Below are 19,056 nucleotides of genomic sequence, written 5' to 3'. Positions count from 1 at the left end.
TCATTTCTCTTCCTTTCCTTTTACTAATAATGAACCAAATAGGGCCTATATAATCTTAAACCTTCAAAAATACACATTGTAGCGAATCTAATTAATGTTTCTGCAAAAAAAAAGTGCTAATTAATAAATGGGAGAAGCTCCGTCACTTAGGAGAACCGTTTCCTTCAATCAGGTTGTTGTTTCCGAGTACTTGATTGTTGTTTGTGAGTGTTTGGGTGCTATATTTCCCTACAAAAGGACAAACATAAACTGGCTCGGGGGTTCCCGAGAAAACTCTCTCCGACGCTCAAGTCAGTTCTTGTAGAAAGAGAAAGTAGAGAGAGTGTGTTTTGGTAATAATCATACCTGAGTAATGATTAGGTGAGACACATTTATAGTAATGCAAGATGCATGGCACTATTAGTATAACATGAGCAATTTGTGGAGGTATGAAATCTTGGGCCTGTTGGAGGCTGATATTTGAGCCCCCATATTATGGTGTGATCCCATCAGAAGGTTTGCGTTTGAGAGTATTCTGGAAATTTCTTATAAAAGTGGGTCCCACAACTCCACAAGGGGCCCGACCATTAGCCCCACGCCAAATTTGTGAGTTTGGCCGAAGACTCAGGGAGTTTGCGGAATAAAATATAGTAGGATAATATACACTTTATCTGTATCTAAAAAAAATTCACCACTTTGACTAGCACGTTTACCAAGACTTTGATCATAAATATGTTTAGTTATATACTCCCTCCGTATTAATTTAAAAGATATACTTTGACCGGCACGTAGTTTTAGAATGATGAGTTGAATTTATTAAAATAAGACGAAAGTGGAATATAATTGAGTTATTATTTATTGTAAGAAATTGATAGTGGGTAAACTATTTATTGTAGTAAAAATAGTACGTACTGTTTGGGCTCCCAATTGATTCTCAATTGGGCCACTAAGTCCAAAGCCCAATGGCTCTAAACAAACAGCATCAAACCTACCAATGGCTAGTCAGCCATCCATCAAGGCCCAAGGCCCAAAAGCAATAAATGACCTATGGGCATTTATTATGCAAACACTATAAATAGGCCGCCAAGGCTCACACCTCAAGGTACGTCCAATTTATCGCCTTAAGACTACTCTTCTAGAGAACTTCTCTCTAGAATCCGAGCATCGTTCTTACTTAGGCATCGGAGGGGCTTTCCTCGGAAACACCCCCGATGCTAGTAACTTTGCTCTTGTGCAGGTGAATTCGGACTCCACTCATTCAAGCAAGCAAGATCTTCAACACATACGAAAGGGCCTTCATTCGAAGCCCATTGTTTCCATCTTTACAACACCGGAACAATTTGGCGCCGTCTGTGGGGAAGAACACTTCAAAGCCTTTGAAAGACATCAATCACCTCTTTCCGCGAAAATGGTTAATGATGCTATTAACAACAATGATGACGATATGATAGTGCGGTCAGATTCAGAATCTGACCAAGAGGAGCACCCTCAATCGATGGCGAGGTCACAGCCAAGCAGAGCTACGACCGCCACAAACGCAGGACCTCCGATTCCAACTAGGGAAGAGCTCACTGCGGCCATGACCATCATGCAAAACTTCCTCTTCAATGAGAAGCAGCAAGGATTGGCTAAAGACCGCAGAGAGGAGAGGAGGACCAGGCGAAGGCTGAACGAACAGCCCAGTGTAGAAGTGTCCAGACCCGAAAGAGAGCTCCTCCCCTTGACAGGAACACACCTGACGTCGAGATGGATGGAAAGCACGTGGGACACCCAAAAAAGGGCACAACAACAACCAGATTGGTTTGCAAGACCATCGCCTACTCCAACAGCTCTCCAAAGCGAATCGACTACTCGTAACACTCGGATCCGAAGCTCGGTGCTCAGCAGGTTGAGGCCCTCGGTCCACTCAAGGTTAAGACCTTCGATCCACACGAGACTCGGGGTAGGCGAACCAAGCAAATCTGGCGAACGACCCGAGATCAGTAGCCGAGAAAGAAGAAGAGACATGAGGCATGATCGAACCCCTAGCCCCCATCGTACGCCCGAACGTTCTAATCACAGAACCTCGGCAAACGAAGGCATCAGGGCTAGACTCGGGAAAAGAATCATGACTCCCACGTCATCCCCTTTCTCGGACGAGCTGATCATGGAAGAAATACCGAAGGTAAGACTGCCAGCACACCTAACCTATAGCGGGATCACAGATCCGAGGGATCATGTCATCTCCTACGAGCAGCAAATGTTCTTGAGTCCCTACTCCGAAGCATGTTGGTGTAAATATTTCCCAACCACGCTAACCGGAGTGGCGGGAGAGTGGTTTAGGTCGCTGCCGAAGGGATCGATCAAGAGCTGGAAAAAGCTGAAAAAGAGATTCTGCACACAGTTCGTGAGCAATAATCGCCCCGAGCGAACCACAGCAGAACTGACCTCAATCCAACAAGAAAGAGACGAAAGTCTAAGAGAATTCATGGCCAGATTCATGAAGGAATCAACAAACATACCAAACTTGCAGCCAGACGTGGCCATCTTCGCCTTGAAGCACGCGCTCCAGGAAGGGAAATTCCATGACGAACTCTCAATGAAGAACCCCTCCAGAATAGCTGACGTGCTCCAAATGGCCGATGCGTTCATCAGAACCGAAGAGTTCAACAAGGCCGCTGCAAGATTGAAAGGATCGTCGGATCCGAGAGACACAAAGAATACCCAGAGCAAGCCCGAGGGCGGCTCAAGGAAAGGGAAGGAGAAAGTAGGAGCTAGAGAAATGAGCCCGAAGAAAGACGGGAGAAGGGGTGAACTTCAACCCAAATACACTAACTACACTCCACTAGCTCTGCCCCGAAAAGAGATCTTTAGCCTCAACAGAAATGATGAAAAGTGGAAACTACCGGGGAAGCTCAAGTCCAACCCAGCTCGGAGAAACAAGAACAAGTGGTGCGAGTTTCATGATGACTTCGGTCACCACACCGAAGAATGCAACTCGCTGAAAGACAACATTGAGGACCTCGTTCGCCGAGGCTACCTGAAACAGTACTTGTTAGACCGAAGGGAGGAAAAAGAAAAGGCCGCCAGTAGCAAACAACATGAGCAACCCCAGAAGAGGGTCTACGAAACAACATGACACAAGAAAAACGACATCCTGGTGGTGTTCGGGGGGCAGAAGTCTGGCCAAGCCAGCAAGAAACACCTAAGAGCCCTCTCCCATCGGGTCAACTTCAGCGCGGTGGGAGACAACCAGCCACACCCCCCGAACATGACCTTCACTGCTGATGATTGTTTCGGAGTCCAGTACAAACATGACGATCCTCTAGTCATTTCCATGGACCTCAATAACCACAACGTACATCGGGTGTTAGTCGACGGAGGAAGTGCCGTCAATATCATCTTCAGGAACTGCTTCGAGCAGCTGATCCTCGAAGAATCAGAGGAAGCACTGACGAAAGTCAGTTATCCTCTGATCGGATTCAACGGATCCGCAGCTATCCCCCGAGGGAAGATCACCCTGCCAGTCACGGTGGGTGAAGGCCAAGCAGCAAAAACCCTTCGGGACGAATTTTTGGTGATGGATTGCGATTCCGTATACAACGTAATCATGGGAAGAACCATGATCCACAAGATGCAAGCAGTCCCCTCCACATACCATCAGCTGATGATATACGTTTCGGACGCAGGGTTCGCCGAGCGGATTAGAGGCGATCAAGAGGTCGCAAGAAGAACCTGCCACACTGCTGTCCGAAAGCCCAAGCTAGGGGACGGCCCCGAGGAAGAAAAAGGAGCTACAGGAGAGGAAAGCGAGGCAAAAAGGAGAAGAGCAAGCACGAGCATCCTATCTCCCGCAGAAGTTGATGCCCGCCCCGAAACCCTATCTCCTGAACCAGATCAAGAAATGGAGGATATCTTCCTCGAAGATAATTCAGACAGGAGCGTCCGAATAGGCAAGGGCCTAAGCTCGGGGCTCCGAATCGATTTGATCCGACTACTCAGGGATCACAAAGACATCTTTGCATGGTCAGCAGCAGATATGCCAGGGATAAATCCGAAGCTGATTTGTCACAAGCTGGACGTCAACGCTGAAGCTCGGCCAGTCAAGCAAAAAAAGAGGAACTACTCCTCGGAGAAAAACAAAGCCATCGCCGAGGAGGTGAAAAAGTTGCAGGAGGCCGGATTCATCGAACCATGCATGTATCCAAAATGGCTGGCCAACGTGGTGATGGTCAAAAAAGCGAACGGCTCCTGGCGAATGTGCGTGGATTTCACGGATCTGAACCGAGCCTGCCCCAAAGACTGCTATCCCCTGCCAAGGATAGATCAATTGGTAGACTCCACCAGCGGCCATGCGCTGCTCAGGTTCATGGATGCCTTTTCAGGCTACCACCAAGTGTTCATGCACCCCGACGACAGGGCAAAGACAGCATTCATCACAAGCGCAGGAGTGTTCAACTACAAAATGATGCCTTTCGGCTTGAAGAATGCCGGAGCCACCTACCAGAGGCTAGTTGATCACGTCTTCGCCGACCAGAAAGGGAGGAATGTGGAGGTCTACGTGGATGACTCCATCGTAAAAAGCATCAAGGAGGAAGACCATGTCAAAGACTTGGCAGAGACCTTCGGAAATCTGAGGAAATACAGCATGAAGCTGAACCCAAAAAAATGCGTCTTCGGGGTGAAGTCAGGGAAGTTCCTCGGATTCATGGTGAGCGAAAGAGGAATTGACGCGAACCCAGACAAAGTCCAAGCGGCATTGGATTTACCCGAGCCGAAGACCAAGAGAGATGTGCAGAGGCTAACCGGCAGGTTAGCCGCACTAACAAGGTTCATATCAAAAGCCTCGGACAAGGGAGCCCCCTTCTTCAAAGCACTTAAACCAAAGAACCTCCCCGGGGGAGAAGCAGAACCAGTCAAGAGAAAGGGGGTCCCGAGGAAGGTGGATCCCGAACTGATATGGGAACAGGAGCAAAAAGAAGCTTTTCAGCAACTCAGAGCCCACCTAGCTCAACTGCCGACACTAGCCAGACCAAAGGAAGGGGAAACCCTGTACCTATATATCGCAGTCAGCCCTGGAACCGTCAGCGCAGTGCTTCTTCGGGAAGAAGAGAAAAAGCAACAGCCAATCTACTTCACCAGCCGAACACTCACAGGGGCCGAAACTCGGTACCCGCTCATTGAGAAAGTCGCATATGCAGTAGTGGTAGCTGTGCGAAAACTGAGGCCATACTTCGACTCCCACCAAATCACAGTACTAACTGACCAACCGCTCGAGAAAGTACTCGACAAAATAGAGAGGTCAGGAAGATTGGCTGCCTGGGCCTTCGAACTATCAGAGTTCGGCATCAAATACCAGCCGAGGACAGCAATCAAAGCACAAGCGTTGGCAGACTTCTTGGCCGAGTGCTCATACCAGGAAATGCTGGATGATACGAAAAGCACTTGGGAGGTCTTCACTGACGGGTCTTCCACAATAAACGGCTCAGGAGCAGGAGTTGTACTAATCCCCCCGACGGGGAAAAGCATAGAGTATGCATTGAAGTTCGGCTTCAAAGCAACTAACAACGAGGCCGAATATGAGGCCGCAATCGCAGGGATAGAGCTTTGCTTATCCCTGGAGGCCGAGCATGTTTGCCTCAAAACTGATTCCCAGCTTGTAGCCAACCAGATCCGAGGGGAGTATGAGGCCAAATGGCCCAGCATGACAGCTTACTTAGCAAAAATTAAATCCTTAACGTCAAAGTTAAGGTCCTTTGAAGTCATTCTCATCCCCCGAGGACAAAACACGCAAGCAGACGCACTGTCAAAACTCGCAAGCTCAACACTCATCGACCTAAACAGGTCGGTCCACGTGGAAGTTCACCAAGAGAGAAGCATTGACTTGCTACCCACCACAGTATGCAGCTTAGGTACCGAACCCAGCTGGATGGACGCAGTAGTTGCATACAAAGAAAGGGGAGAACTTCCCGAGGATAAGCTGCAGGCGAGAAAACTGAAAAGATTCAACAAGTGGTTCATCATCAGCGCCGAAGGAGAGCTCATGAGGAAATCATTCTCCGCTCCGCTGCTAAAATGTGTGGGTCCAACAGACGCTGACTACATCCTAAGAGAAATCCACCTCGGGATATGCGGAAACCACATCGGAGGCAGGACATTGGCACATAAAGCCCTTCGGGCCGGATACTGGTGGCCCACTATGGTTTCCGAGGCAAAGCAGATGGCAAGGAAATGCGAGAAATGCCAAAAGTTCGCACCAGCCATCCATCAACCAGCTCAAACCCTACAATCAACACTGTATCCCTTACCATTCGCACAGTGGGGGTTAGACATCATTGGTCCCTTCCCCTCAGCTACGAACCAGAAGAAGTGGTTGATTGTAGGAGTAGACTATTTTAGCAAATGGATCGAAGCTGAAGCTGTCTCCTCCATCACTGAACCTCAGGTCCGCAAGTTCATATGGCAGAACATCATCACAAGGTTCGGCATACCAAGACTGATGGTCTTCGACCACGGGAAACAGTTCGACAACACCCCGTTGCGAAAATGGTGCAAACAGTTCGGCATACACCTAGCTTACTCGGCAGTTTGCCACCCACAAAGTAACGGGCAAGCCGAAGCTGCTAACAAACTCATCCTCAATGCACTCAAGAAAAGAGTCGAGGATGACAAAAACAAATGGTTAGAAGAGCTACCCGGAACACTATGGTCCCTTCGGACCACTGAGAAAGAAGCTACCGGGCAAACACCGTTCCACCTTGTATACGGATCCGAAGCTGTCATCCCTGTGGAAATCGGAACAGAAAGCTTGAGGATCCAAGCATACAACAGGTATGATGGGCTCCAAGGAGAAAGCAACAACCAACTTCTGTCCGAAGCTCTCGATCTACTGGACGAAGCTCGGAATGATGAAAGGACACTCAACGCAGCCTATTTGCAGAGGGTCAACAAGCATTACAACCGAAGAGTCAACGCCAGACCCCTAAAAGTCGGTGATCTAGTACTCAGAAACGCCGCCTCGGTTCAGAAAGGACGGATCCATGGCAAACTCTCAGCCACTTGGGAAGGACCATACATCATCCATTCCGAAAAAAGGCCAGGCACGTTTATGCTGAAACAGTTAGATGGAACAATTTTGAAGAACCATTGGAATACCGATGTTCTCAAGAAATATTTTGTATGATCTTTGTCTGTAAACCAAGTAAGTTGTTTAATGAGAAGAGGAAAGCCATTGGCACCATGTGTTTCATTAAACTTACCTCTATATTTATTGTCCCCTTATATATATATGCAGCCTCGGATCTGATCAATCCGAGACTAAAAGCAGGTTGACTTTGCCCATTCCTTGATAAAATGCAAGAAATGACCAAGTCATACACTTCAGGGAATCGTCCAGAATCCTCGGATTCGCGATAACCAGATAAAACTTGTTCGCCACAAACAGTCGCTCGAATCAAGTTATAAAACTTCGGCTCAGATCCACGGATCGCCGAAGGCATAACTAAGAGGCAGACTAGCGATCTCTTGCCCAGGTTTTCGAACCACAAGAGATCGGAAGAACAATCCAGACCTCTGAGCAGATCGACGGATTTGAAGAGTCTGGAAACTAAAGAGTCTCTTAGCAGATCTACGGATTTGAAGAACTCGCAAACTAAAGAGTCTCTTAGCAGATCTACGGATTTGAAGAACTCGCAAAACTAAAGAGTCTCTTAGCAGATCTACGGATTTGAAGAACTCGCAAAGTTAAAGAGTCTCTTAGCAGATCTACGGATTTGAAGAACTCGCAAATTAAAAAGTCTCTTAACAGATCTACGGATTTGAAGAACTCGCAAGATCAAAGGGTTTTTTAGCAAGTCTACAGAAAGAAGAGCTCGAAAAGTCTACGGATTCAAAGACTTAAAATTGCGAAAGTACAAAATTGAAAAGAAGCAGCCAAGTAACAAACATTCATTTTTTATTCAATATTTGGGGGAAGTACAAATACATTGAAAACCTCAAAAATTGAAAACAAAATGAAACAGTTAAAATCGGCAGCCATCAACAGACAATACCGGCCTACCGAAGTACTAAGAAAACAAAAAGAAATGAGTACAACGCAGCGCCGAGGCAAAAGGGGGAAAAGCAAGCACATATTCGGAAGTCCTCAACTGGAACCGACCGACTCTGAAGAAGACGACTGCCCGAATCCCTAACTCTTGGGAGTCTCAGGAGCAGCCCCTAGGGGAGCATCCTTCGAAGAACCCCCAGCAGTAGTATCACCTTCGGAAGTCGCCTTCCGGGCCCGAGCCTCTGCAAGAGCAGCTTGGCGTTCAGCCTCAGCTTCGTCTCGATCAGCTTGGCATTCCACCAAGTGGTCCTCGGCCTGCATCCAAAGGGGAACTTTCTCGTTCCAAGGGAAGTGAGGTATGTGCTTCGCAAACATGCGCCGAGCACCGAGGATACCATTCCAGTACTGCTCTCTACACTGATCAGCAGTGTAGAGGTCGACTCGCTCTTGCTCCAACTTCCGAATGTAGTCGTCCTTTTCCTGGAGCTTCAGCCGAAGAACAGGCACCTTGTCAGCTTGCTGCTGGATCAGCTCCCGATGCTTGACAAAATGGCAGAGCCTCAACTCTGCCTCTTTGCTCTCCTTATCGGCCGCTTCAAATTTAGACTTCATCTCCTGGAAGAGTCTATCTTTTTCTTCAAGTTCGCTAGCGAACTTAGCGGCCATATCCTTCTTTTCAGCATCGAAGGAAGCGATCTTCTCAGCATCCTCTTCAACTCGGAAGATAAGCTTGCCAACCTCGGCCCCGATCTTCTCAGCAGACTCTCTAGCCTCGCGACTATACTAAAGGTATAGTTTCTTGACTTCCACAAGCTCGGAGAGGAGTTGCCCAGCCTTCTGGTCCAAAATAGGAATATCCCGAGCATAAGCCTCACGATATTTCCTCAATTGTTTCTCCTCAACCGAGCTGCACTCGGAAGCGAACGAGGACCAGAAAACAGCCTGGGAACGAGGGAAAGATGAGCAAAAATAGGAAAAGCATAAAACAAAAACAAAACTCAAAGAGAAAAATCCAGCAATTACCTCGTTCAGATAGTACTGGGCCATCATAGTCGGATTCCTCTCCTCGGCCCCAGGAACCCTCCACTGCGGGTTAGCACGAAGCAGATTCTCCCGAGCAGCTTCGGGGCCCACCAAGGATCCCACGTGAGCCAAGGGGTCCTCTCCCAAAATCGGAGCCCTGGCATACCGAGCCATCGCTTCCCTTACTTCTTCGGGGATCCGTTTCAGCGGAACATCCGAATAGGGATCAGCATGGATCAGCCTATCCAAGGCCGAGGTGGAAGTAGAACCCAAAGTCGAGTGGCGCCTCTTCCTTGTCAGACCTTGCTCGGGCTGCTCCTCCTCTCCAGCAGAGGGAACCTCTTTCTGAACCTCGGGAACCGCAGCTTCGGGGCCCGAGAGATCTACCATCTCCTTGTCTGGACTCTTCTCTCTTTCGAAGGGAAGATCAACAGACTCCTTCTTCTCCTCAGCTACCTCAGGGACATCCGAGGCAGGAGCAAAATCGGCTTCAATCGCCTCCACCACCTCGGTGATATCCTGGATTTCGACCCCCAAAGCAGCAGATGGTTTCAATGGAGAGGGGATGACATCTTCCTCGATCAGAGGCTGGTCCACGGGCGGCGATTCAGCAACCACCACACTCTTTAACTTCTGCCCTGTCAAGGGCATGAAGTGAAGAAGGTTCTTAGGAGGAGGCATGACTTCCGAAACCGCTTCCTACAGGGCAAGCGCTCAAAGATCAGTTTCGGAAAAAGAGAGAACAGACTACAAAAAACTCCAAGTCAGAACAAATACCTTCTCCGAGGACTGAGAAGCCTTTGCCTTCTTCGGATGCGCGGAAGGCCTCAAAAGAGTGCTACCCTTCCTTTTGCGTTGATCCTAAAAAGGGGAGACCAAGGGTCAACAAATGTAAAAGAAGAAAAAGGAAGAAATAAAGAAAAAAGCGTGAAGTACCCAGTTCCTAGATAAAGAGATATCTATCCGAGCTGGAGATGAAACCGAAGGAACGGCACGCGGCACAACGTCAGTCCCAGGACCCTAAAAAGATGGTCCAGGACCAAGACGTTAGCCGACGGCCAACCAAAAAGAAAAAGACAAACAGAAAAACGAGCCTATAAACGAGCACTCACCGGATCCGAAGTTGTCTTCAACACAGGAAGCACAACCTTCACAGGAACAACTTCAATAGAGGAGGCAGAATCCCACGGATCAGCTCGAACTTCGGATATCCGAGCAACCCCCGAGGGAGACAACACGTAATCCTTTAGGCGAGGATTACGAGGATTATCTTTTCCGAACTTGTACTCAGGAGCCGGGTCGTGAATAGTCTTCAAATCCAAAGAAATGCCCAACTTCTTAGGATCAATGCAGCTAAAGCCGTACTCTGCAAAAACAAAGCACAAAATATGTCAGCAAAACGAAACAGGAAAGAGAAGGACAAACTCACTGAAAAAAACGGTCTCAGCCGAAAGACACCTACCCCTGTCAAAAATCCTGCTGAGACCGGCAACAGCAAGAATGTCCTCCCGCAAAATGTAATTAAGGTTCGGGAGCCAGCTAGACGGCAGTCGATAATTATCCTCTTGAGCCAAGAACCACTGGAGGAGATCCACATAGTGGCGATGACTCCGATCCGGAGCTGCCACACCCCTCATATCAGGATCAGGAGCCACGAACCACTTCGGAGGACGATAAAAATTGGGATGCTTCGGATCCGTCGGCACACGAACGAGCAACCACTCCGTCTTCCAATTGTGGTCAGAGCTAAGGTAAGGGTACGCCGTAATGTAGTTCGGCTCCCCCCTCTTTCGGGACTTTTTGTTGACGATGGTCCACCAACCATACCCATCACCCTTGGAAGCATGGTTGAGAACCAGATCGTGAAGATCCCGAAAAATAGCAACAGAGCAAGGGAAATTGACAAAGTCACACACCCATCTAAATCCGATTATGTGCCTCATAGATTTGGGTGTGAGTTGGGCCAAACTAATGTTGTACGACACCAAAAGCTCGGATACGAACGAATCTAAAGGAAAGCGGAGACCATTCTCCAAATGATGAGTGTACACGGAAATGAACCCTCTCGGTGGATGAGTCACCCGAGGACGCTCTTGTTCAGGAAGCTCGCACCAGTACCCCAAGGCGTGCTGAATTCCGTATAGCTCCTCGGCCTTCCGATGATAATTCCCCAACTTCGCTTCCACCAACCAGTCACCAATGACCGATTTCTCCAACGGACCGTCGATCTTGGTGGTCTCGTGCAAAATTGAGGCATACCTGCCCTTCGGATCAGCTTCCGTCCAATGAACTGGAAACTCGGGGTAACGACGACGAACACCCGAAAAACCAGCTTTCTCACCAGAGGTCACGCGTTCAGACACGCTAGATCCACCAACTACATCATCTTCGGAAGCATCCCAACCAATCGAACGCTTCTCCACCGGCCTCGCCGAAGGCCGACCCCTCGAAGTTTTCGGTAACCTCCCCGAAGGCACGTTCTCCCTCTCACTAGAGGAGCCAACGACGAACTTGCTTTTGCCCCTATTCTTTGCCATGGTCGCGAAATCTCGGTCTAGGGTTTAGATTGAGGGGTAGAAGGAAGAACGAAGAAGAAAGGAGAATTCAGAAACAAATTACCTTTTTCCGAAGCGGAATTCGCCGATAAAACGAACAACACAAGTTCCCGAAGTCTAAAGCTGGCCGAATTTCGTAGATCTGAAGAAACTTAAAAACTGCGATCGCCGAAATTTAGAGAGAGAATGGGTTTGAAAGAAAGAGTAAAAAGTTCGAAAGGAGCAAAGCACCCAGTATTTATAGAAAAGAAAGGGGGCGCATCAACTTCCTCAACCCACGATCTCCACGACACAATACAACTCCCAACACTTGTCATCAATGCAAATCATCCCTTTTCAAAAAAGAGAGGGAACTTTCGGACTTCTGACAGCTGAAAACCCACCCATTTTAATTCTAAATGGACCGGGTCTGGGGGGCATGTTGTTTGGGCTCCCAATTGATTCTCAATTGGGCCACTAAGTCCAAAGCCCAATGGCTCTAAACAAACAGCATCAAACCTACCAATGGCTAGTCAGCCATCCATCAAGGCCCAAGGCCCAAAAGCAATAAATGACCTATGAGCATTTATTATGCAAACACTATAAATAGGCCGCCAAGGCTCACACCTCAAGGTACGTCCAATTTATCGCCTTAAGACTACTCTTCTAGAGAACTTCTCTCTAGAATCCGAGCATCGATCGTTCTTACTTAGGCATCGGAGGGGCTTTCCTCGGAAACACCCCCGAGGCTAGTAACTTTGCTCTTGTGCAGATGAATTCGGACTCCACTCATTCAAGCAAGCAAGATCTTCAACACATACGAAAGGGCCTTCATTCGAAGCCCATTGTTTCCATCTTTACAACACCGGAACACGTACTATGTGAGTAATAACTGAGAAAAATTAATATAATTGGAATTGGAAATTTAATAACAACGGTCTTAAAAAATTAAACAGAAAAAAAAAACGTATCCTACGAGAAATCTGTTGTAAAGCAACGGGAAATCATGCATGCAATGCTTATCATATGGCATACAATGATACAATAATGTTGGCCTCGTGCATTGACATGCATTGGCTTAATTATTAATTGCATCTATATATTTCAATTTTGCTTGTAATTATTTCTTCATTTTATTTATACAAATTAAAGGGTGTTTTCTAAGTACGTCTTACAAGGTAACAATAATTAAGTTATAAGGTCAGATAGATAATCACAATTATAATGGCCGTGGAAAGTACGATTACTAGTGATGACAGTAACAATGGAGTCATCGTCGTCGAAAAGAGTCACCACCAAGTGGAAAATGGTAGCACCGTCGTTGTTGAAAATGATGATGGTTCTGAGAACACAGTCACAAACATCAATACAATTCCTGGATGGTTTGCTAATAAGTCTGATGAATTTCCCGGTGAATTTTCACTAATCCCACTTTTATTTTTCTTTAATTGTTAGTATTTGGTTAATAAAAAAATTAAAATTCAACCGTGAGTGGTTAATTTTTCTTTGTGTTGATTATGTATAGGGGAAGCGGATCTCTTCAAAGCTGAAAAAGTTTTATTTGCAGGAAAATCTAGTTATCAAGATTTTCTTGTATTTGAGGTATGACAAATTGACCTAGCTGGATTAATATGTAATTCTGTAATATATAGTTTAAGGAAACTAGGTGAAGTTTTTGGTAGTACTTTTGGATGGTTCAACAGTAGAAGTAAGCGTAACTTTTGGGCCGATGGTTTTTGGATTATGGCCAGGGTAATTTGTAAGTGTGACACCGTTTAATCTAATATAATTCTCCGTTGTGTGTGTTAAAAAAAAAAAAAAAGAGGTATGACAAATTGACGAAACTCACCATATATAGTAGTATCCTTAATTTCAAAAATAAATTATAAATTAGAATGCATCCATTATCTGTAGTATGTACTCCGTACTCCGTATATATGGACCGTATGTAATACATACGTACACCTTTTCATTTCTTGTACTCCCTCCATCCCGGAATACTTGACCTGTTTTCCTTATCGGGCCGTCCCTTAATACTTGACCTGTTTCTAAAAATGGAAATATTCTAACAATATTATATTATTTCTCACTCCACCCCTATTAACCCACCTACCCCTACTCCATACAAAAAATAATTAAAAATTCAACCTCTACTCTCCTCCAACCCCACCTCTTAACCCACCTCCCACTAACTACATTAAAATAATACCCCACTATCAACTACTACCTATTAAATTAAATAAGTCAATTCAAGTGCCTTAAACTCTGTGCCGGTCAAACCGGGTCGAGTATTCCGGGACGGAGGGAGTAAAAATTAAGTACCCTGTTGAACTGGTATATTGATATCTTTCACAATTAACTTAATCTTCCTTCATTTTCACACGTCACCTACACTTATATTCCGCTCCTTCATTATAAATAGTTGTAGTACAATTTAATTATGACGTTAAGGTTATGAGATCAAACTTTTACCATCATATTCACTAAGTTTTGTTTGGTTTAAAGGACCATACATATATTGCAACAGTCTACCATTGGTTGAACAATAGTACGTAGTAATTCGTTATAATTTGATAACAAAATTCAACTTGCCCGTCAAAAAAAAAAAAATCAACTTGGACCTGATCTATGTTCCGCCTGAACCATTCCAAAAAAAGATATCCAATCCAGATTTTTTTACATCCAGAATTTTCGGAAAGGATTTTAAAAAAAATCGGGTATTGTTCCAATTTTTCTATATCTTTCAAAAAAACACTCCATTAACTTATTTTAGACAAGTACATTTAAAATTTTCGGATATCAAGGTTTATCCGATCCAATTTTTAAGTATTTGAAAATTTTCCGATCAGATATTCGGCCAGGAATTTCCGATCCCAAATTTTGGGATATCCAGAATTTCTTGGTAAAATGAACTTTTACTTTAACCCCAAATTTACTTGATTAACGTACGTAATAATAAATACTATATGTATGTTTGTATTTTGTTTTTTGTTTTTTCAAAGAATACAACATACGGGAAAATCGTGGTCCTGGATGATGAACTTCAGCTAAGTGAGAAAGACGAGTGGGCGTACCAAGAAATGTTAACACACCTTCCTCTTTGCTCCATCCCTAACCCAAAGAAGGTTCACCTCCTTAATTATTATCCTCTAATCACACCATTAATCTTATTTTTTACTACTTCGTATTAATTTTTAATTAATCTTCATTTAATTTGTTAATCCTCTAAAGTTATTGTTGATTGGAGGAGGAGATGGTGGAATTTTGCGTGAAGCATCTCGCCATCCTTCCTTAGACCAGATTGACATATGCGAGCTTGACAAGATGTTAGTTGATGTGAGTTGCTTTCTAACTTATTTCCTGCTAGTTACATTTCCGGCTTGTTTGTTAGGCGATAATAAATTACGATAATGATAATTTATTTCATACGTAATTTTGTAGAGAATTAATGTCACATTGCTTTCAATCATGTCCATGGAAAATAAAACTTCATCTTCAAATGTGTTTTAAATTCACTCATGATTTTTCATTAACAAAACACACTCATGATTTTTCATTACCATACAATACAATGTCTAGATTAATGGTAATTATTGATGGAAATAAAGCTTTATGAACAAACCCGAATTGTTTCCTACAAATACCTAGAAATTCCTTCATTATTACCCAATCGCAATCTTCGATCACTCCTAAATTAGTTTTTGAATACTAAAGCTTTTTTTGTTTGGACAAATATTTCAGACATATGCAACATTTTTTCCGGATATAGCAATTGGCTATAAGGACCCGCGAGTGAAGTTACATTTGGGAGATGGTAAGATAGCCAAAGTCGCTCATAATTCTATAATAATACAATATATTAAAAAGTATTTTTAACCAAAGTCAATGTGCCACGTGTCTTCATAACAGGAGTAGCCTTCTTGAAGTCTGTTCCACAAGGTACTTATGATGTAGTGATATTGGATGCATTTCATGTGATGGGTAAGTTATAACTATAAGCACCCATTTTGCTTCCTATTGTTCACACATTCACTGGGTTTGTACATATTTGTTTCTCCCGAAATCAGTTGTCATATTGTTCACTATCCTCTTGTATTTGAAAATATTACTAGACAATTGATTTTACAACAATGTTGTTTGCAATCATAGTGTTAGTTATTTCTATCATGACTGCAAAGCATAATTTAGGTGAGCACCCTAATGTAGTACTCAGTAATTCAATATAACAATTGATTATGATTATGGATAAGTATTTTGTATCACTTAAGACGTTTTAATATATGGCTAATTCATGTAATGTATTTTGAATTTTTGGGTCCAAAATATATATGTACACATGCTACGTATTTGACATATATAGTACTCCGTACAATTCAATGTGTTATGTATAGGGCCTGATGCGAAAGAGGTTGTCGATGAAGGGTTCTTGGAGTCAGTGGCAAACGCACTCCGGCCAGGAGGTGTGCTATGTGCTCCTGCAGAAAGTTTCTGGCACCCCGAATTTGAACTTGAAAGCATTATCGATACGTGCCGCAAAATTTTTAAAGGATCTGTCAACTATGCTTGGAGCAGTGTCCCTACTTACCAGAGGTATTATATTATTCCTTTCGTCTCAAATTAATCCCCTATTAGTTTCGTAAACAAGTCCAGATAAATCAAATTACAAAGGTTGTAGTCGGCTCGTCACAACTAGAAAATGATTGACATGGACAAACGAACAACAAAAAAAATGACTGATATGGACAAACAAACAACAAAAAAGAGAATGAGGGGCTTCTTTCCCTTTGTTAATGACCCTAAAACAAACGCCCCTCGGTAATTTGTTACTCTATAGTAGATACTGTAAGAGGTAAGTAACATAGTACTACTTCTGTTTCATTTAAAAAATTTACGGTTATCATTTGCACAAATATTAAGATAAAAGTAAAAAGAAATGGTAGAATATAATAAAATATGGATAAAGGATGAGAAATGTGTTAAAGATAGGGTGAGTTGGAGTGTAATAAAAAAATGAACAAAAGTCAGAGAAAATGAGTTGAAAGTTGTAAATATGGTGGTAAATTTTCATGTCCAAAAATAAAATAAAGTAAAATGTAAAGAACATTATGAAACGGACTAAAACAAAAAAGGTAAAGATCATTTTAAAACGTAGTATGTGGTATGATATTTTACTAGATGTCAGGCGGTGCTTAACAAATTTGTAATTTCCGATAAATAAAAGTTTTGATGATTTGAACATATTTCTAAATTGCAGTGGCATTGTGGGATACATGCTTTGCTCCACAGAAGGGCCAACACTACCAGTGGACTTTATGCACCCTATCAACCCTTTAGACGAAAATATAAACTCTGGGATATCAAACCAGCCTTTAAAATTTTATAACTCAGAGGTATCTTATTCAATTCTTTTTACAATATTGTCACAGCTACTCTGTACATGTTTGGAAATAATTTTGGCACTCACTAAAATGATAATTACATGGTTACACTGATGTTAAAAATTTTAATTTTATGTTCTCTACTTATTGAGAGAAGTGTCAAAATCAGTTTCCTGACATGTGAACTCATGTCGAAGCCTTAGCGATTTTTATACTACGATGTATGAGTAACTATATATTGCACATTTATATCTTGGACTTCCGCTTAATTACGAGCACTTTGTATTTCTGACCTCTTCTTTATTTGTTTCCCAGATGCATACTGCAGCGTTCATCTTGCCTACTTTCGTGCTAAAGTATAAAACTCCGTCTAATTTTGCAAACTGTTTTGAGTTGAGTACTTAAATTGTGTTGTACTACTACAGCTAGACCTGCAATTACCTTTTACATTAATATTTTAAAGTATTTATATATTTCCATCAAAAATCCAAAATACTTTGTAACAAAGAAATTAAACATCGTTGATTCGTTGTGTGTTACGAAAAATATATGATATGGAAAACAAAATATGACCTTTACAAAGTTTGGAGAAGTTTAGGTTTTAAATTGGAGGTATCGCACATAACCATTTTGACAAGTGCTAAGGTCCTACAAAATCCAAATCTACAATAACTCAAATAAATTAGTGAGTTAATTGCACATTTGTACAAAACTCGATCAATAATCAAAATTAATAATAAGCCTTTAAATTGAGCCTCCTCTCAAATTACTCGTCGTCGGCAAAGTCATTTCCGTGCTACCGACATTGCGATCATGAAAGCCGCTTAATAAAATCCATATACTCCATCCGTATTTATTTAAGAGATATATTTGACCAGACACGTGTATTAAGAAGAACAATTGAATAAAATAAAGTAATAAAACAAGTGGGTTAGGGTAGATATTTTAATAAGTAAAACAAGTGGGGACCATGTCATTTTAGGGGATGGGGGGTCAATTTGGTCAAAATATGGTTTATACACTCGGGATTACAATGCTCACTGTGCACCCTGTTTTACAAAGAACATATAGGTCAAATACAAAGAACATATTGTTCATATCCAAAGAACATATCTCCAATGAACATATAGTTCAAATCCATAAAACATATAGTTTAAATATTTCACTCAATGTGCACCCGGGTGTATAATCCAAATTGCGATAAGGGGTGGGGTGGGGTGTAGATAGATTATTTAATTAGGTGGTGGGGTTGATAAGTTACTAAAAATGGCAAATGTATCTCTAAAAGAAATACAGCCGGAAAAGGCAAGTATATCCCTTAAATAAATACAGAGGGAGTACTCAACAACTCTCACATAAAAACATAAATAAAAATGTGGATCGAGTCCTTTATCCGAAAATATAACTACTCCGATCCGTATCAAATATCCCTTTCTTTCCAAAATATTTGCAATAGTGGATTGAGCACGTAGTTTTAGAGGAGAGTTGAATATAGTAGGAAATGAATAAACTAATTAAGTTGCATGTGTGTTGGTGGAAATATTTTTTATTGTTTCATAAGGGAAAAAGGATAGTGCCTCATTTACTTTAGCTAGTGTGAGGGGGTGCCAATTGAGACTTTAAAAAAATGTAAGAAAATCTGGAATTATCCCATAAAATCAAAATCAAAAGTATTTGATTGTGTTTGAATGCAGAAAAGAAGAAATTGACAGTATTTCAAGCAAGATCGATCGGCAAAACACCGCTCTGATACCATGTAAACAATTAGGAACTCTGATTGTAATTAGGGGAGGAGGAGGAGAGAAGAATATGATGTTTTTTTTCTTTTCAATAAGATAAATTTGCATAAAATGAAAAGTTTACAAACTACAAACTAAAGTATTAGGTCTTGATAGACTATTACACACAAACAAAACAAACTACAAATATAATTCTAAGAGGCGAATAGGTAGTTGGCTCTTCCCTTGCCAGGCCTAGATTGTTGTTATTGCCTTGTTTACACCACCAAAAAGTCGTATTCGTGCCAAGGCCTCTTGTAATTGAGATTCCTTTATAGAAGATGGCGGTGATACTGGATCACTTACCACTAAGATGCCTTAAAACCCTGCAGATATTC

General features: G+C 43.0%; 1 protein-coding gene across 1 annotated transcript; it reads left to right on the top strand.

The window, feature by feature from the left end:
* Window positions 1–10,327: 10,327 nt before the first annotated feature.
* On the top strand, window positions 10,328–17,427 carry LOC110795889 (spermidine synthase-like). Its single transcript, XM_056842545.1, has 10 exons — window positions 10,328–10,494; window positions 12,910–12,973; window positions 13,088–13,164; window positions 14,565–14,687; window positions 14,794–14,898; window positions 15,304–15,376; window positions 15,472–15,543; window positions 15,954–16,152; window positions 16,817–16,952; window positions 17,256–17,427. Exons 1-10 carry the CDS (start codon window positions 10,417–10,419, stop codon window positions 17,343–17,345), a joined length of 1,017 nt encoding a protein of 338 aa, XP_056698523.1. The 5' UTR covers window positions 10,328–10,416; the 3' UTR covers window positions 17,346–17,427.
* Window positions 17,428–19,056: the final 1,629 nt, after the last annotated feature.

Source organism: Spinacia oleracea, chromosome 1 (genome assembly GCF_020520425.1).
Source record: "Spinacia oleracea cultivar Varoflay chromosome 1, BTI_SOV_V1, whole genome shotgun sequence".
NCBI lineage: Eukaryota > Viridiplantae > Streptophyta > Magnoliopsida > Caryophyllales > Amaranthaceae > Spinacia > Spinacia oleracea.
The sequence above is the reverse complement of the archived record's forward strand: the minus strand, read 5'-3'. Positions and strand labels throughout refer to the sequence as shown.

Excerpts from the sequence above, each read along its gene's own strand:
- LOC110795889 (XM_056842545.1), top strand. The coding sequence starts at position 10,417 with ATGTCAGCAAAACGAAACAGGAAAGAGAAGGACAAACTCACTGAAAAA. Across the intron at positions 14,899-15,303 it reads TTGACAAGATGTTAGTTGAT|ACATATGCAACATTTTTTCC; the intron begins GTGAGTTGCTTT and ends CAAATATTTCAG. Across the intron at positions 15,377-15,471 it reads GAAGTTACATTTGGGAGATG|GAGTAGCCTTCTTGAAGTCT; the intron begins GTAAGATAGCCA and ends TCTTCATAACAG.